The 20,733-nt window shown below is 36.4% G+C and overlaps 1 protein-coding gene across 1 annotated transcript in view; it reads left to right on the forward strand.

The window, feature by feature from the left end:
- Positions 1-1,222: 1,222 nt before the first annotated feature.
- HOMER1 (homer homolog 1 (Drosophila)) overlaps positions 1,223-20,733 on the forward strand; it is a 60,068-nt gene continuing 40,557 nt past the window's right edge. The window contains exons 1-4 of the mRNA XM_010005422.1: positions 1,223-1,233; positions 3,882-4,038; positions 11,278-11,409; positions 15,880-15,972. Coding sequence (XP_010003724.1) covers positions 1,223-1,233; positions 3,882-4,038; positions 11,278-11,409; positions 15,880-15,972 — 393 coding nt within the window. The remainder of the gene's footprint in view (positions 1,234-3,881; positions 4,039-11,277; positions 11,410-15,879; positions 15,973-20,733) is intronic.

Genomic DNA, 20,733 nt, shown 5'->3' on the forward strand with positions numbered 1-20,733 from the left:
TTCTAAAGTTAATTGACATCAAATCATGTTCTTTATTTCTGCCATCTTTGAAACTTCTTTGTTCAGGTTTCAGATAGAGCTGATTGTTAAATGGGAACAAAACAGTACCCAAAATCTAACAGCAAAAGCAGGTCTAAGAAGTAAGTGTAGCACTAGATAATTTGCTGGTGATATGGGAGAGATTTCGATCTGGTTGCTGAGTTGTAGCTTCCACTTTTTTTACTGTCTCAAAGCTTGTTTTGAGACATGAAAGTTGTTATTGTATGTATGTAATATAGAAAGAAAAATCTGAGGATTTAGTAATTTCATAAGTGTGCTGGGTATGTTTTGTTCAAGTACTTTATGATGTTAATTCAAGATGGCAGTTGTCAGTCATTTTCTGTCCAGAAAGATTTTACTTCAGAACAGTTTCATATAACAAGAAGCCCATATTATAAAGTAACATCCCCCATTCTACCACATACAACATTTATCAGACTTCAGAACATTTTTAGGAATAAGGGAAGTTCTGTGTTTTTCAGTTGCTTTGAGTTGTTTTTGCAGAGCTTTTTGACTCAGACTTCCAAGAAGCCATGCAATTGGCTGTGACTGGATGCCATAGCTGACAGATTAATTTTTGACTGTAGCTGCACTTTTAATCCCTCTCCTCATTTCTTTCCAGGGTTCACTCCTCAATCTGCTTAGAGTAACAAAAGATTACTACAGCTTCAAAAACAAGTTAAGGATGGTAATTTTTAAGACTGTAGGGAGGCATTAAGGGAAAGCTGTAGTGTCTTGGTATACTGTCATGCTTTTGAAAAAAGCAAAAAGGTTTTTGTCCTATCCCAAACCTGATGGTAATTCGCAAATATGTGAGAGATCATGCCAGCACTCATGTTGTCTGATAAGGGGAGAAACTGCCTTGGAAGGCAAGTATTGTAGAGGCTCAGAATACACTGTGCAAATTTGCCACCTGGAAAAACACGCATGTGAGGTAGGGGTTTTTAAAGGATTGTTTTTTCTTATTTAGAGCTATTCTCCTTTTCCTATGTAGGCAAAAGTAGATTTTAAAATTTTTATGTATCAAATATATATAGCATGCATATTGTAATTTTTTTTATTATTACTGTCTGAGCATTTACAAAGGTAAAAAAGAAACTCTTCTATTTAACTAGTACTAATACTCCTGTATCTAGTGTTAATGCAGCTGACTTAATTGAAACTTATGCATTGGAAGGGCATCATGTATGATGGGTAATGGAAGAACAAAAAGTTTGAGTAAAGATTGATTATCTGAAGTTACAAATCATTGTATGTTATGTATATTACCTTTATTTGTTTCTGAATGTTTTAGCAAATATAAAATATAAGTAGCTCTGTAGTTTCTTGCTACAGAAAAGTACAGATAACCTAATTTTACAGCAGCTTCAAAGGACTTCAGTGGCACATGAGTGACAGATTCTGTAGCACATTCAGTTATGTAGACATAAGGTACATAGCTCCCATTTGTTTGAAGAAATAATCATAAGTATTCATCATCGAATGTCGAAGTGTTGGTCACGTTCTAGAGGCATCTGAAGTTTAGTGTCTTTGTCAGAAAAAAGTCCTAATTACCCCAGTAATCTGGCAAAATAATTATTTACCCAACTAGTTTAATGAAGGGAGCCGTGTTCTTTCCATAGAAAGTAGACCGCTTGCCATTCAGAAAAGCTGTAGTTTCACCTAAAACATGGAGAGAAAATACTGTAACTGTAGTTTTATCAGACATGATGTAGCAAGTGTAAGTAAGCTTCAATTATTCACTTCCATACCTAATTGTAATGTCTGTGCTAGACACACAGACCTGCCTTGCAAAGTGCTCTGGTTTATCTTTGGGCAACGCTGCTGAGCAATCAGCAGGATCGTGCAGGCCACCTCATCAAACAACTTGAGGATATTTAGTTGGGGAAGATTTTTGTGCTGACAGTACAAGAGAGTAGCAACTTGGGGCTGAACAGTCAGACTTTTACTGACACTCACTTGCTTTAGTCATACAGTTTTCTACTACCTTTTTTCATATTAAAATAATAATCCATGGTGTGTTGTAAGTCACAGTCATATACTATACTGTGACAGAATTCAGTATCTGTGCTGGTCAGTTGTGGTTTCATTAATCACACACAGATTCAGCTCTTCCATCTTTAGTTACTATGATCAGAGCCTTTATTTTTTTCTTTCAGTGTCAGTCTTCATACAAGTAATTGTCAGGCTTCTAAGATTTTTGTTTTAACGGGCTCTTTAACTCTACAGAGCTAAATAGTTGGTTGCATCATAGTATTATGCATCACATTGCATTTGGATGTGCTAAATTGAGACGTAAAGGCAAAAAGTATCTGATACTGAATACAAGAACTAAAGTTTAAGTGTGATGGAAGAAGTAATTGTAGATACTCAAAACAGTGGTGAGAACTAGTGTAAAGATTCTGTTAAATAAAAGGGCTCTGAAAGAGTCACCTTTGCATAGCCTCTGCTCTACAAATGATTGGGATGAGGGAAGCAGCCACCCAGCTTCCTATAGTTTGGTAATTTAGAAGGCAAAGATGAACTGTTGCTGAGGGTACAGTGACATTTGTATGGAGGACTAGCATGTGCTTTAATCCCCCTGGCCTGCCTTCTTTCTTCTTTGGCATTCACTGAAACTATCTGTTTTGCTGTCTTTGATCTGTTCTGTATCTTTTCTGTCACTTCTTCCAATATCCAATATCAGAACACCACATCTTCTGGCAGATGAGCTTCGAGGAGCCTTAACTCCCAACTGAATAATAAAAATCTGAAAGAATGTTGGTCTCAGCTGCTCTTGCTGCCAAGCAGTAGAGATATTTCCAAGAGTTCATATGTACCTATTTGTAACAAGGCCAGGTTAAATCCTTTAACTATGAGTACCCAAAATCCCATTTTTTAATTTTGCTTTTATTTTTGGCATAAAAGGGTATTAAAAACTTATCTCCTAAAAGGAAATGAGGGCAGGGTCAAAGGATATGTTTCTTCACATCCTGGAAATGGCAGAAAACAAAAACCTAAAATGTTAAATCCAACTTAAAGTTCTGGTACTTAATATCTTTGGGATTTGATGGCAACATTCACTGAAGGATATAGCAATCTTTTTGTCACTAAAAGGTAGCTAAATTCAAACTGTCAATCTTCTCAGTAATGCTAAAATATTTTTAGATTTCTGTGCAATACTGTATGTCCTGATAGTGATCATGGGGAAAGTAAATTGTAAATTCTAATGTAGGGTTTTCTTTTCCATATATATAATATCATTTGCTAAACAGTAGCTTTGAACCATGCATGTTATATATATTTAATATTGCTATGAAAATGTTCAGGTATGAAGCTCCAAAGATTAAGGGTTTCACAGCACATGTTCCTGGTCTAATTAATGTTTGGTTTGGGGTAATTGCATTGAATCAGCTGGTTCAGTTTCAGATTATGGCATAAAACTGATTAGAATAATCAGAGTATTAATTTGAGAAGATCGAGTCTGAAGTCATCAACATTCTGTAGTGTGCAGTGTAATGAGATTAAGCTATACATGTATTATGCTAGTTAGTTTGAAGGGATAGATGGAAGGTGAGGGATGGGGAGACGATGGGACAGGGCTGAATCTATATTAGGGATGTCTGCCTTTATCTGACTCGACAGCTAGATTCTGATTTTTGCCTTAGAAGACTTGCATTTTGCTTGCATATGTATATTAATGAACATACCTGCTCTGTGCAGTAGCACATACAGAAGTTCTGGGGAAAGATTTATCATGCAAAGTTAAATGTGTACATCCTGATTGGCACAACTGTTAGACAACTGGTGTGCAATGATACTATAAGCAAATCAGATAAGCAACTTTTACTCTCTATCCTTAGAGAACAACCCATCTTTAGCACCCGAGCTCACGTCTTCCAGATTGACCCAAACACTAAGAAGAACTGGGTTCCCACCAGCAAGCATGCTGTTACTGTGTCCTACTTCTATGACAGCACAAGAAATGTCTACAGGATAATCAGTTTGGATGGCTCAAAGGTAAGTGTTAAGTTAGAGAACTTTCTTGCTTTGTCAATTTTTGTATTTATTTTCTAGTCTGATGTGCTTTGTCTATCTTCTCAAATGCTCTTGTCATTATCGGAGTAACAGATTACTGTCATGTTAAAATGGTAACATGGCTTCATTACATGTCTTAAAGACTTTATTACATATTTTCAGTGTTTATTAAAAAAATGTATTTTCCATGTGTTCATTTTTTTTATAAGTCTGTTGCTGAATTTAAGTGATGACCTGTTACATAGGTAATATTGTGAAAAAACTACAAAGATATTCCCCGTGAGATGCACAAAAAAGTACAAATAGGGTTGCAATAACCTGATTTTGTCTCCACATTCAATGGTCTATCAAGATCATTGGCTTCTGCATTATGAAGGACATCTGTTCATTGCCCATAATCACTTAGTAAATCCTTCATTATGTAAACTTCCAATTTTGCTGTAGAGAATGTGAGGATTCTCTTCTAATAAAACTCTTCAGGGTAAGTTGTTATCAAAACTCATTTGGTTTGGGGTTGTTTTTTTCTGGTTTTGTCCTTTTAAATTTTTTTATTAGTAAGGATAATTTGTTGAGCTGCTGTTGTAAGAAACCTAGTGGAAGAAACAAATTTGGCATGGACAAAATGCTTTGCTGTTGTTTAGGTTCTACCCCAAATGGGTATGAAAACAGTAACTGTACAAACAACAGAAAACTGCAATAAGGACATTAAAGGTGTATAAAGTGTAACAAAAAAATTGTAATCCTTTCAAGAGACTTTAATTTGCAACTTCTGGAGGTGCATCAGTTCATGATGTTTGGAACTGAAATACTCATAGCAGTTTTTTTGTGGCAATGTATAGAAAGCTGAAATATAAAATAAATACCCTGCATTGTTTTTTTCTGTTGTTTTTTGTTTGTTTGTTTTTGTGTGTGTGTATAGTTTTTTGTTTATTTTTGTTTATTATCCAGAGTATTGCTATTTTAATTGAGGAAGGATAATTTCTATGATAAATAAGTATATAGAAATAGTTCCCTTTATTACATGACTTCAAGTGATTAAGATTGGTATCAAAGCCTACCAGAATCTTTCCATGTTTAAGTCATGCTTTGTTTCTTCCCTTCCTAGCATTCCTTCAGATTATTCTTTTAGTTCTGTCAAATCACTAAAATAACTTCTTGTGTGACTGTTTATAAATAAAGGCTTTAGAATTAGAACCAGATGCTGTATGAAAGAAAAACTACCAGTAGTAATGTGTAGCATCTCAACTGATCTGCACAGTTCATAAAATCCTTATTCTGGTATCCACTGGGGTTCTTCTGCTTTTGTCCAAAGTTGCAACTCCTGCAAAGTAGCTGCTGAGTTAAATTATTAAGTAGTTGTTAATCTGTTTATTTGTTCTTTTGTCTACTTAAGCATTTCCTTTACATTTGCAGTACTATTTGCAAAGTGTATCGATAATGCAATCTACCACTTTTATGTACTCTCACTATGGTTGCTGCAATCCTACTAATATTTTCATCCACGTGTTGGATGTCTAAGAGCTAAGATCCCAGTAACGATTTAAAAAGAACCATTGTTTTAGGTATAAAAACACTGATACATAAACAGGTGAATAGCAGGGAGACCCATGGAAGAATTTTAAGGACATTTTCAGCATAATTCCCAGAGATTTTTTAAATATTTAAGTAAAACTCCATATTTTTGAATGTGTCTGCAAGTATACAATATAGTATGTATGAAGGGCTAAATATAAATTCTTAACATTTAGTGTTTCTGGTATATGACATACAGCTGGGTGTCAGTAACGTTACTGGTATCTGAGCTTGCAGTGCCTAATATTGTTGATTGGTCAGACAGATGTTTTGAAATTAAGCTGAATAAAGATTATTTTGTTGTGGGTCTTTTTGGTATGGGTTTTTTGTTTGTTTATTTTTCTGTTTGGTTTTTTTCTTGACTTTGTTTGTTTTGTTTTAAAACAAATTTTACCTTGAAAATTTCTTAAAAACACATGCTTCCAGTGGCCAAAACCACTTCTCAAACCACACTGGTTTTGCAGCTGTTAACGCCTCTGCCTTGGAGGGAATGGATCCGACTAGGTTTTACTGTGTACCATGGGGCTGGTGGTATTTTCAGCACCCCGTGGGCTTGTATGGAGGAGAGAATGACTTATATGTGGCTGCTCAGTTCCAGTGACTCAGGTGTTGAGCAGTAAGTCAGTAAGTGATAGCAACTCACACAAAGGTTTACTTATGCTGCAGTAAGGAAAGTCTGACAGAGATATACTTAAGGTCTGAGTGATAATGCTATTTTTGTCCTGCACTCTTCTTTCTCTGTAGGTCAGTGGGTTTCAGTAGGATTCCTAAAACCTAACTCTGCTGATTTTCTGAAAGTTAAATCTTTCTTCTTGAAAACAAAAGGGCATTTTTAAGGCTTGATCTTCACTCATCTCTGGGAGATGCTATTGTACATTGCAGATTCCCACTGGAATTTGCTTGTCAGGGTCTTTGGTGTATTTGGAAAGAGAGCAGTTTTCTTACTCCATATTAATGGGTCTATAAGCTGGATTCAGCTGAGATAGGTCCTAGAGAAGCAAGTTCCACTCATTTTTAGTGCAATCTGTGTAATGTTTTCTGAAGGTAAGGTCTTCTCTTAAAATACCTTGCACACAAAATTGTGCGTATTCCTCTAACTTGACTCCAGAAAATTTTGTAAAACTGTAAAGTATTCAGTGTACAGGCTGTATTTTATAGTCTTGTACACTATCTGGATCCCTGTTGCCCATGGTTGGGATCCTGGTGCAAATAATCTGATAGAACTCAGGGCTGGTTTCTCTGACCGCTTCAGTAAATGGTATTTGTGCAGCCTTTTTCTCCTTCCGATCTAGGAATCCAGAGAAATCCTGAAAAATAGAATTTCTTATGCAGTACAACATGACAACATTGAACAGTTGTTGCTAAGGCTTTCAGTTCTCATTAATTATGTAGTCATTTCATAGCTCCTTGGAAGAATGTGATTTAGTACTTCTTTCTCCTAGGCAATGGAAGGAAGCCTCCATTATTTCTCCAGTAACACTGCAGAGAGACACTAGGATTATTCCCAGAATCCTGCTCTTTTTCTATTCAATCTCTAGTGGTTAGTGAGAAAAAGGAGATGAAGTAATGTGGCTTCTGCAGTACTAGTTAACTCTCTGATAGTTTTTTTCACAGATTCAAGATAGGGGGAAAACCGTAATAATTTGTGCTTATCTAAAAGAAGAGAAGATCTAGGAAAATAATAGTTTTCCAGTCTATAGGTGCCATGAGCCTTGTATATATCATTTCTGAGTCAAGTCTCCCATCAGTGTTAGTAGGTGATCTTTAAATTTTAATGTCTGTTATAAAAATTAATTACATTAAAGTGATAACCTGTTTAATGCTAAATACAGGTTCTAAGTAAGGCGTGCAAGGACAGATCTTCAGTGATCTCCCTTTGAAGAAGATGAAAAAGACCAGGTGTCTTTATTAGCATTGTAATGAGTTTTAGCACATGATAAAATAATATTTGTCCACTGCTCCATATCTTGCAGCTCTTAGGTTTGCAGTCAGTAAAACAAACATCTAAGACACATGCCCTATTTTCTCATAGCTAACCTAATATGAAAGCAAAACATGAAAGCTATTTTATTATTCCAACAAAATCTAAATATAACAAAATTGGTTTTCTTCAAAAGCTAAATGTCTGCCTGTCAGATTGACTCTGTTCTGTTTTTAAAATCTTCTTGTACATTTATACTAACAACATTCTTTAAAGTTGATGAAATGTTTGACATTTGTTATGCTGGTGAAATCTGGCATACAGGAGAGCAGTTAAAGCAATACCTATTTGAGTAGATAAGACAGGCTTCATTACAAATTTTAATGTAAAAAATAAACCTTTTTTTTTTTAAGCTGGAGGTAATGAAGGATTCATATCTAGTATTTTCCAGAAGTAGCTGACACTGACTCTGTAGCATGCTCTAGCGTTACTCTTTTTAAAAAGCATAATTAATTTAGCGCATGAGAGATCTGGCATACCAAAGCTTTTAATTCAGAGAGGATTGAAAACATTTATTTCCTTGTGAAGCTGGTAAATCTAATGAAAAGGATCTTTTTTGTATCACTGGGGTCTGAAGTAATCTTTCCAGTGAGAAACTTTCTGTCTTTGGACTAATGCTGTCCACTGGAGTGGGACCTCCTTTATTTTCTCTGCTGGAAAATAAGAGGAAGAATCACAGTAACTCTTAATACAGTTATGTTTTAAAAAGCTTTCTTTGTACCTTTCTCCCTTGCAAGGAAGCAATTTGGTAGTTGCTATAATCTAGCCTAAATGCAGACTGCTGTCAAAATAGGTAATCCATTCTGTTCCAGACAGCCTTTTCTGGGTTCTCTCCTCTGTAGCCAGCCATGTGGTCAACTAAAGCAGTCAGCAGGCTCAGCTAAAAAGTGGTTGTTTTTTCCATGGCATTTCACTGAGTTAATTTGCAAACAGGTATGTTACTGTCACTGCAGCAAATGCCACTCTTGAAGGCTTTAAACCTACCTGTTGCTTGGAGATCATAAGGTCCCAGTCTTCAGAGTCAGCTTCTGCATTGGGGAAGTTGTGTCCATGACATAATACACACACTTTTCTGTCTGTGGTGTAAGTTCAAATTAATCAAACTGTGGATGGATCTAGGGCTTAAGCAAGCTAGACAACATAGCTAGAGCTTGAGATGGGAGGAAGACTCCCTCTTACATTGTCCCCAGGACACTGGATTTCAAACATGCTGCTTTTGAGAGCTTCCACAACAAGAAAGATTGGGCATTAAATGAACTTGCACAGCCCTGTTTCTGAGCTTCTGCTGGGTTATTTCAGAAGTGGGATTCCAAGCAGTATAACACGACACAAGAAGACAAGAAGCATGCAAGAGAAGAACACCTCCTTTCCAAGAAGTCTACATCCCTGTCTGACATTATCTCTTCTGTCCGTTATATGTCCTGCTGTTTTTTATGAGGTCTGTTGGAGGCCACAGTGCAAGCGTAAGTCTGCTGTGTTGTTTAGGCGTTGAACCTTATGCCTAAAGCAAGGAGCATGATATTTGACTTACCAGTGGCTGCATTGACCAGTTTTTCCTGTATGAAAATCTCAGGAGACATTTTGTGGACAGTTAATGCTGGAGATGGTTCTCCAGTCTCTGATCACACAGCAAATCCTGCTTTTACTTGATGAGGCTTGTTTGTTCAAAAGTAAGTTTTCAGGAATTGCAGAAGCTTCCAGGAGTTGTTCACAACGGTAGCCAAAACTTGCATTTTTATGCAAAGGATATTGGAGAGAACTGCCTGTGTGATATTCTCAGCTACATACAGATTTGCTTTTCTAGTTTAACTTAGTACAGTAGATCTGCCAAAGCCACTGCAGAATATTCCAATTTTATTAATTTGTGCTGCAGTATCTCTGCTTGTATTCCTGTGTGTTGTAATACGTGTTCTTCTGAATTTTTTTGCAATATTCCTTTCCACCACTTCATCTGAGAATCACCATATACACATAGGAGCTGTTTGTGGGCTTAAATGGCCTCTCAACTGTAAATTTTTTCAGGTTTCCCCTGTAGTACTAAAGAGAAGATCTTATGTTGTAGGTAGCTGTGCTTCAGTGCTACCCAAATCTCAGCAAAAGCAAAGGGTGCTAAATAAACTCTGTAACTATTAATTTTAATGTCCATCCAGAAGGCCGTCTCACACAAGTAGTATAGACTGATTTTGACTTCTAGAAATTCTTGGGCTTTGAAGAGCAGTACTTGATCTCTCTGATGTTGAAGTTTCTCATTGTCATAATTCTGAGAAAATAGTTACTCTCTACAAACCTGTATAGTTCCTACTATACAAAGAATAAAATGAAGATTTTGTCGTTTGCTATAGAGAAGATGGATTGGACCCTGTGGATTTTGTTTCTGCTCTGGGGTTCTTCAGTAATCACTGGCTTTTAACCTGCCAGGGGTAAGGCAGAGGTTATCATGGCATGGAAGCAGGAAACATGTGCACTGATGTTTAAAAGATTCCCAGCTCAGTACTGTGAGACAGTTGCAGTAGAACACATACTGACAGTAACCACTGAGCACAGTAACTGGCATGTAATAAAGATTCTTGCTGAATTTTTCTGCTCACACTGTGCTGTTTTCTGGGAAGTTTTAAGAATGTTCTTTTCCATGTGGATCTTGCAAAGCACTAGTGATTAATGAGGACGGTGAATTATTTAACAAACGTGACTGCAACTTTTAGTAGCATCAGACAGATGAGAAAGCGTGTCTGCATTTCACTTCACATAAACACATCTTCAGCTTTGTGGCTAGCGTTTCTTGTTCATGTTGGCTTGTTATAAACAGTACTAAACATCAGGTTTTTTAGTTAAGTGGAACCTGTTTGTGTCAGTGTAAGACTTTATCCTGCGATACCTTAGGTCACCTGTACAGTTCCACATAAAAATATTTTAGAGAAACTTCAGTGTGGTGAAAATACTCTTGGAATCCATAGTAAAACTTTAAATTGCTTTTAGCAGAACCAGCATATAATCTAATAGTTGCATTTTTTGTCTACTTTAGCAGAAGTTGTAGGGTAGAGGATGTGCTTCTTCCATTCTGTATGTATCAAGAACTAGAGAAGAAAAATTATTCTAAGAGTAACTCTTCTATAGTTGGTGTATGTGACCTTATCACTGTTAGGCAGGCTTGTCTGTGTGTGAAGGAAAAACACTGTAAACCAGAAACTTTAAAATAAATTGTACTTCTTGTTTTATTACGTTTTCCAGTGAGCATGGCATACACAACAGCAGTAGGGGGAGTGCAACAGTGAAACTTACAGTGGAGATTGAGAGGCATTGCCTTAGGGGACAAAGAAATACACTTACGAGACTGAAAAGGACTTTGCTAGTTCTTCTATGCCGATCTAACTAGGCTATGCAGGTGCTTTAAAAGCCTTTTTTTAGACTTGCTAACTACTAAATGGCTTTTTCAAACAGGTGCTTCCTCTTCCCCTCCCCATTTTTGCTTCTTTTACAGAATGTATGCAAAAATATTTAATTTTAGCGGTGATTGAATTAGAAGGCTATTCCCTAGTTCCCAGTCTGTGTCTCATTCAGTGAACACAGATAATCAACTACAGTATTGGCTTTTTCAATTATGAGTAGTCTTAAAAATATATATATATAAATCACAAAACTCCTTTTTTACAACTATTACTTTTTTTCAGGCAATAATAAATAGCACTATCACCCCCAACATGACATTTACTAAAACATCTCAGAAGTTTGGCCAGTGGGCAGACAGCAGAGCGAATACAGTCTATGGCTTGGGATTTTCATCTGAACATCACCTTTCAAAAGTAAGTATGACTAGGGGTAGTTACTCAGCTACTCAAGCAGCGTAAGATACTTGATTCCTGCTCATTGTATCTTGACTCAGTGCTTAGTACTGTTGTTACTTTAAAATAATTTACAAAACAATGTTCTATATTAGTCCTTATAATGTCAATATCTCTGGTAGATGAATTCAGGAACCTGTACAAGCCAGTGTAATTTTTCTCCAGATGGGGAATTTCAGTTCAGTTTAAAAACATGTCTCCACGTTAAGCAAAGAATCTTTCAAGTGTCCAAAAGTTCTGGAAGCCAAGGCACAGTAAAAGGAGTATGTTGTCCATGTTTAAGTAAGGAATAGGGATTGGCTTGTTAAAAAAATGTCTTACCAGCCCTTTTGAGAAAGTAATTGTTACTATCCAAGGGTAGGCTGCTGGAAGACCATTAAAATGAGAACTTTATTTGGACAAGTGACACAGTTGTAAGATTTCTTTCATAATCAGATAGCTATCATTTTGATGAAGCAACACATACTCAGGAAATTCTGAATGACACTAATATTGCTTGTGTGTTTATGCACCTGTCATTGTTTTGATGAACTTGGACACTTGTCACTTACTTAAATTGGTATGTATGTCCTAGAGGCACCCACTTACCAATGTGTAATTTTATTAATATTGCAGTGGATTTAGCATAAATGCTAATTTATTTTGCTTCTTTCATAAACCACCTTGTTTTCTTTAATCACAGAAGGCTTCTTTGGAGGCAAAGTACCTAGCACATTGTGTTTACCTGACTTCAAACACCAGGTTATCCTTGCCAATTAAAATATTTTGTGTTTTTTTTTCACTCTTACCCTTGACTCTTTTCCTGCTCTTCCCATGTGGTACTTACTGCCTTCTTAATTACAGTTTAAATGCCACTCTTTCAGTGCTCTGAAACAGAAGTCTTGGAGTTTTAAGTATGCCTCTGGCTTAAAACTCCATGTTGCTGTTGAAAAATAATCTGAAAAACTACAGCAGGTATTGTATGTTAAGTACGTGTTTGATTAGCAGTTACTCAGACTGCTGTGTTTTATGAAGAATGCACAGATCTGTTGCAAAAAATACCAAGTCACAGACCTTTTCTGAAGTTTATGGTGGTGAATCTGCAGGACCTTTTCAGCACGTTGTTCCTGTTGTATTATATCTTAATTATGAATCTGATATATATGTGAGATGAAATTGCTGGTTGTTGCTCCTAAAATTAAAAAAGGTACATTTTTTCTGGTGTTATTTTAAAATTAGAAACTGTATTTGGTGGGGGAAAGGAAACTTTTATTTCAGTTACAGTCTGTTTAAGTCACCAGAGTTTGTATATATATGTTAGTCTTGAAATCAGAAAAGCTGAATTAAAAACCCTGGTTCTGCTGCGTAGTTTTAGAGAGATCATGTCAATATTTGCTTTCTTGTCTTGTCTCTCTTCTCAGGTTACTAATTCTTACTTCTGTGCACTGGCATTGTACTCAGATTAGCCAGGGCACTCTTTGGTACACTCAGCACTCTTAAGACATGAAGTCTAATTTAGGGCTCAAGGTACTACTAGATATTAATTATAAGGCTAACAAATAAACTATATTAATTCATTTGTTCAGAAACAAATTGCTTCTAGAAGTTGCCTTAAAAATCGATTCTGGAACTTCTCTTCTGTATTTGATTTATCAAAGTCCTTAAGCAGACAGCCCTGCTGTATGTAATTTGTTTTGCAATAGTGTCTGTGGGCCCCAGTGAAGTATTTCAGGTTCCAGCAGTCAAAAATCAGCCTGCAACCACAGAAATTTAGTCTAGTCTGTGACTGATTTCAACAGGTTATGAAGCAAATATAATCAGAGAAGGTAGAATAAACTGCTTATTCTCAGATAATTTTCTGTTTAGCTTAAAGTAAATGTTTGACTTTTGGACTATTTGTTTTGGTTCACGTTTCTTTGTCATCCTTACCTAATTATCAGGGTGGAGTGCAACAGTGGTTACCTCTTTCTGTACAGTTACTGTGACTGAGAACTAGTGGAGTTGAGAGAATCTTATAGAACAATAATGGTACTCTAATCAACTCCCTATACAAGCAGCATAGAAGAAAATTAATTAAACATCTGTTTATCTTCGTTAGACCATTTATCAACATGCTAGACCATAAATTCACCTCAAGATTGTTCCATTGGAAGGCAGTGATACCTGAAAGATTCCTTCCACAGAGTCAGAATTTGCTAACAGGGTCCCTCTTGCTGCTGCAGGAGGAGGAATGATTTCAGGAGAAACTGGTATGACTTTCTCATTCATGATGTAACTCTTTGCTTCTGATAGTAGCCTGATTCCTTTTCAGGTTTGCAGTCTCTCTTACCCCTTTGAAGTAGTTGACCTGATTTATTCCGTATAACTGAAGAGTGTGCTAAATGGCAACAGTGCCACAACAGGTACTTGTGCAGGGAGACTTCAAGAGGCTCTTAGAATTTTTCAGCTTTTCCTTAAAATATTGTTCTTTCAGAGAACCTTTTCTTCATACCATGAGATTTAGTATTTGTTACTCAGGAATTTTTATCAGGGGATTGCTACTATCCATCACCTGACTTATCTCAAGCAATTATAGTAAATTTATGAGAACTTCCACTACATTCACCCTGTTGGCTCTTTCTTAGAATGTTATCTATTTATCTGTCTATCACATATATTTTTTACAATTTCTACCACTGATACAGAAGATCATATTTACTGCTTATTACATCTTCAGCCATTTAGTCTAAACCTCAGCCTCATGTTTTCTGTGTACCAATGTTCTAGTCTTAAAGCTGATTTAAATGTTAGGTTACCTGTCAGATCTATGTACAAGTCTTAAATAAGTATTATCTAGTTCTGGTGATCTGTTGCCAGTCTTGTCAGCTGTGTTGAAGCATTTTTTGATGCTGGATTAGACTTTCAGGATGGTATCTTTTGTCTCCTATATTTAGGAAACATGCTTTTAAGCAACTTGGCAGGTGAAACACAGGATACAAGCACAGAAGAATCGTATTTCCTCAACTACTAATATCCTACTAGGTGAAGAAGTTTAAAGACAAGGGTTTTTTTAGATCTTGTGTAGCAAATGAAGTTCTGAATGAAGATAGTTAAGGAGATTGTGTCACACAAAGGGTAGCCTGCATCCCTTCTCAATCATAGAGCCAGAGAATAGTTTTGGTGGAAGGGGCCCCCAAAGGTCATCTAGTCCAGCTGCCTGCAGAAAGCAGGGATATCTTCAACTGGACCAAATTGCTCCAGTTCCTGCCCAACCTGACCCTGAACACTTCCAGGGTTGGGAAATCCTCAACTTACCTGGTCAACCTATTCCAGTACTTCATCACACTCATTGTGTTTTTTTTCTTCCTAGTATCTACCCTCAATCTACCGTTTTTCAGTTTAAAGCCATTACCCCTTTTCCAATCACTACAGGCCTTGCTAAAAAGCTGGTCCCCATATTTCTTGTACTCCCCCTTTAAGTTCAGAAAGGCTGCAGTAAGACAGTGCAATAATACGTGCAGCGCAAAACAATTTCTTTGTGTGCTGCTCCTGGAGAGATTTAGAAGCTGATGGTGAAGCTTCCAGTACTTTTGCAGAATAATTTCAGTCTTAAGCTGATCATAATAAGATGATGTCCTATATAAAAACAGTAGGAAACAAAAACAAATGCTTGGCTACTACAGCAGTTAGTGTAGTGTCAAGCTGAGATCTACGAATGCAAATTTTTCTCTAGGCAGAGAAACTAGGCCCTGTTCTTAATAAATTGATTTAATCTCTCCAAGTTTAAGGGAGCATGTCTTTCTAAATTGCTGCTTTAGCTATTTTCTGGAAGAGGTACATGTAGCATAGAAATCAAGCTTCATATGGCAGTTCAATGTGCAATTCTTGAATTTAGTGTTCAGTATATGCAAGTGTTGAGTTCAGTTAATGTGTTCTTTAACTTGATTGATGTCAATGAACAATCCAGAAATGAACTTGACTAAAAATTCCCACTGCTTCTTTCCTAGTTACTTAGTGAAATTATAACTGCTGGTAAAATTTGGGAAGATGCCAGTGTTGTTTCAGTCACGGAAGAACTAAGCCAATTGAAAGCTCCAGGCTAATAGTGACCACAGCAGGCTTCAGAAGCAGATCATTTGTTTTCAAAGGGGAGAGTAAAACCTGAATTTGAAGGCAGCTGTGTAAGGCAGCTTGTCACTATTACTAGTCATGTCTGAAGTAAAGGTTTTAAACACTATCAGCAAAAGATCAAACTTGGTTCCGTTATTGTTTTTGTGACATATAAGCAGTGTACGTCATGTCTGAAAGGTATATCACTATGTTACTCATCTGTTAAGGAGAAAAATTGATACATTCCACTGACAGAATTTGACTTTGTAAAATGTTAAGTACAGCATTTTGTTCTGCATGTAATGTACTGCTTCACGCCTACTCTTTCTCTTTTTCCTTTTTTTTAAACATACGTACCTTCAGTTTGCTGAAAAATTTCAGGAATTCAAAGAAGCTGCACGACTAGCAAAGGAAAAATCCCAAGAAAAGATGGAGCTAACAAGTACACCCTCTCAAGTGAGTCTTACTTCCTGATTCAAGCCTGGTGCTTTCTATCTGTGCTACTTACTGTATTGTATCTTGCACACATTTCCTGCTGTGTAGTATTCACTTGTGAAATGTGTTGAAGGAAGATGACAGATTGACATGCTGGTTCTGAAGTTTTATTACAATGAGCCTTGATGAAAAAGAAGAGTTTATAAGAGGTATCTGAAAACATGAACTGGGTTAATAATATGAGCCTACCAGGAGGATAGAACAATATAGTAATTTACATTCGTCTTGCCTACAGTTAATTTATTTGAAAATGAGTACTTCGAAAAAAGCTAATTTTCAAAAAAAGAAATTGCATGAGTCTTTTATGCCCCTGAATTCCTCCAGTGTTTAGCTCTGTGTGTAGCTATTTGCTTAGTTTTAAGCAACAGAGAAGACAAAGGCAATTTCTTCTGTTGGACGATGCAGCAGCTTTAAAACTGTAGCAGGGGTTCCTGAGTTGAGAGGGATTAGTGCAGCTGAGTCTTTTTTTCTGTTAAGTCTTTAATTCATTCAATCAGTGTATCTCTTGGGTGTTTTGCACTGAAACACATTCCTGAGCTTTGATGGAACAAGGATGGCAGGCAGTTTGCAGCATGCTGTATGAATAGTCTTATTGCCACCAGGAAGCTACATCTGATGTCCTTCCAAGAGAAGTCAGTGAAAACCACAAGAATATACACAGTGAGCCAACCTCATGTTGTTTTCCCAGTAGGCATTTTGCCCAAGTGCCAGTTTGGCTTTAGCTATTAACGGGAAGCTGCTTTCTCTACTGTAACAGGAGAAAAATGAGGCAGTTGTGGGTTTTTTGTACTGGTTTTCTAGACTGTCTCTGCATTTCTGATAAATTTCATAAATAAACACAGATAATGGAAATAGGTTTTTCAGTATTAAACTTAACTGTTTCTAAAGCCAACTGTACATTAAGTGCCTCAGCCAGGTCTTTAGTTGCTCCGTATCGTGGGTAGAACATTTACTCTGAATTACTCTGCTTCTCTTTTGACATACTGATTAATAGCCTGGACTCAGAAGTTAAGTCTCACACTGTCAAATGGAGTGACTTATTATTTGATTTGGACATAAATTTAAATTACGCACTTAGAAACAAGATGGTTTTGTCTAGCAGCTGCCCAGGGTAAAAGCTTTCTCTTAAACTATATGAGATATTTATATTGTTCACTTTCCTGTAGAGTTTTCCTTTTATACTTGGAACCTAACTTTTTATACTGTAGACAGTTAAAGAAATGTTACCTTCAGTGATTCTATAATGCACATTGAGAACTGCAATTTAATTAATGCACACTTAGGAATAATTTCATATTCAGGCCTTACTTTTCACCTCTGGGCTTTTCACTGTGTTGATAAGTTAGTGTATTACTCTGTGAGATACAGCTAGTGCAAGTGGTGACACATCAGTCTTAACAAATTTGATGCTTCTCATTAGTTCCTCAGAGATAAGGGAGTTGAATCAGGAATGCTGGGGATTTGGAGCAGATGAGGAATGATGGCATCATGGCAAACTGCAGCACTTCCATGGTGCTGGGGCTCATTCAAAGAGGTTTTTGGCTCAGGGAAAGATTTGTGCTTGATAGTGGGGAGGGAAGGTGGGACTCTAGAAGCATCTGGAGGAGCACTTGCTGTCATTTTGATCATCTGCCAAGAAGTGGCTACAGGGCAAATAATTCTAGTGTTGCCTTTCTCAGTTGTTTTACAGCTCTTCTCCCCCTTTTGCATAGTGATCCTTTGCAGAGAGGGAGAATAAAAGAGGAAGATATTTTCAGTGACTGGTCAAGACTTTGTAGAAAACTGGCTTTTTTTGGGTTGCTTTTGCGGGAAAGACTTTGGTAGGTAATGTGTAAATAGGGAACTCTGTAATAGTAGCCCAGTTAGCTACAAGTGTCAATCTCTCTGCTGTTTTGGACTTGCAGATATCCTTCTTCATTACATTAACAATACATAGGAAGATACTGCGAATCAAAAATGGAAAATGTACATGCCAAACTTAATAAAATGTTGTATTTCTGTTGGCACTGCTTTGAAAATCACCCTTATTATTTACCAATTAAAGTACTAGATACGGTACATTGCCCACCCCCTGGTAAACAATTCTAAAAGAGAAAAAGAACATCCTTTTTTCTGCATTCATTATGTCCCTGCAAATTGAACCTTTTTCGAAGTATCTCTACTATTTTAACAAAACCCTGCACAGATGTTTTCTTGTTCAGTATTTGATGACACCCTGCAAATACTACTGGTATGTTTGAGTTTCAATTCTAACTGTTCTGCAGAAACCTGTTGTGAAATAAGAAGGAAAAAAAAGCAACGTAGGAGATATAAAAACAGAAATCTCTCCAAAATAGAACAGGTATTTGTAATTCAAGAACTTCCCAGAATCAGCCAAGTTAAAACTTAAAAGCAATCTTACCTAAAGTCTGCTGAAGTCAGGCTGCTTCTCTAAGGTGCTATAATCTTTAGGACACAGTTGGTACTATTTGTCTATGAATTCCCATCAGAGAAGTGCCTCAATGGCCAGAAAGCAATAGTCCTCTCTTGAGTTTTTTATATATATACACTGTTTCATCTGATGCATATATTCTTATGTGTGTACATGAAACATCGAGTAGAAAGAAAGTAATACATAGCCAAATTTGCAGCTACTTTGTAGCAGGCTTCCTTTTCCCCTAAGCTATGCTGCTGCTGTTCTTAAACTGCATTCTTACTGTTTCTTTAATACTGCTTGTTCTCCTATTTACCAGCAAGCTTTGCTTTAATTTCCTAGATTATCAAATAATATATAGAATCACCATTTACTTTGGCTGTCCAAAGAAGGTTACTTATACAGAGAAAGACAGTGACATCGACCAACAAATTACAAGAGAGATGCTGGTTATGTTTAAGTCCCACCAAGTGCACAATGCCATCTTGAAATGAAGAGGGAAACATTGTTTCTGTGTCAGAGAACTTGTGCTTTCAACCCGTTTGTTTTAAGGTGGATTAATAGAATAATATACGCTTTATATATACCTGGTGTGTTTGGAGGGTTCAGTCTATAAATAAGTTAGTTATTTTGGTACTTCTGAGACCCCCTGTGCACACAGGTACCCCATCTGGTCCCTTTAACAAAGCTTTAGGTAATAAAGCTTTGTAGTGCTCTTATCTTTTTTATGTTAAATACTGGCTCCCCTACTGTGCCACCTCCTATTTTCCAGACCCATCTTTTAATATAGCAAATTATTTTTCTCGTGTTATAAGCTCATAGTTCTTACAGTGGTCTATTTTCAGTTGCAAGGTTGCCTGTGCACTGAAAGAGAAACACTCTTATCTGGAGTTCACTGAGCTACATGAAGCAAGAACCTGACAGTGTTGTTCCCTGTCCCCTGCCTTTTTTTTCTTTTTTTTTTTCTTTCTTAAACTAACTTTCATTAGGTCCGAGTACAGAACCAAACAGCAATTTGTGCAGTTTGCAGTCTCACCCCATCAGTCTTACAATGAACTGGAGCCTGAACCTCAGTTCTTCTTTTTCTCTCAGCAGCAACAGCCTATCCTTGGGTATTTCTTTTGACCTCAGTCATTTCAGATTAAGACCTCTGTTAATTTCTGAAATTGTGTGGTAATTTACTCAAAATAGTCATGTCTGTTATTCTGAGTCCCTCCTATACAGACTATTAAGAATAGCTATTGACTGGAAAGTTTTAGAATTACAACAATTTTTTAGTTCAAGGTTTTGCCAAAATGTTAATTGTGTATAACCTACTGCCTTTTGTAGCCTCCACTTGTAGCCTTCAACTAGTTTACAAGGACAACCAATACTGAGTCTAATCCTCCATTTATAGGAAATGTTGTTCTCAACTTCAAGTCTTAACTAGATGAAAATACTCCATTTTTTTAAAGAAGGTAGAATCTGGCTGTCATCATCACCTTCCACACTTTTCTGGCATCCCTTAAGCAAAAATTTTGTTGTTCAGCATTTTTGTTGCACTTTAAATTACTTTCAGCATTTGCACTGCAACAGTTTTCAAATTTTTGCATTTATTCTGCCATGTTTCTCACGTAATGAGAGATGTGTACTTTTATTAACGACTAAATTAGGTTGTAAACCTTTTAATACTGACTTCAGGTTCTATTATATTTAGCATTCATTAGGTTATACAATGCACATGCGCAGGTGTCTCCATTCTGCACCTTCTTATTAAATTCTTATGATTAAAAAGCAGAAATAGTTAGCTTACACTGTTTTAATTCCACATATATAAATTGCTATTTATAATGTAAGTCCTATTTTTTATTATAAGAATGCAAATTGTTTCCTACTTTCAGGAAGAAAGAATCTTGTTATTTTATACTCAAAACTATTAAGTATTAGTACTTTAAAAGTAGAAAAATAAATCTTGATTTCTGTAGAACAGTTTTACTGAACTGAAACTGAATTAAAGCTAAGTGTGAAAGGATAGCAGAGTTGACAAGAGTATTAAGCACATGAAATATTTTATACATGGTTTTGTGTGTATTATCATCTGATTTAATAAACAGTTTCCACTGACATTAAATTAAAGCCTTTATGGACCCAAGAGTTTATTTTTTATTTCCTCCTCTTCCCAAACTACACTAGATATTCTAAAAAATGCATAACACACCCTAAAAAATTTGGATGGCTTGTATCTTTAGCTAAAATTCCTACAGCAGTTTTGCTAGATCCATAAGCTTTGGGCCTATTTATTAAAATGTTTAGGTGTGAATGTATAAGAA

This window comes from Chaetura pelagica, unplaced genomic scaffold, assembly GCF_000747805.2.
Source record: "Chaetura pelagica isolate M959 unplaced genomic scaffold, ChaPel_1.0 scaffold37, whole genome shotgun sequence".
Taxonomy (NCBI): domain Eukaryota; kingdom Metazoa; phylum Chordata; class Aves; order Apodiformes; family Apodidae; genus Chaetura; species Chaetura pelagica.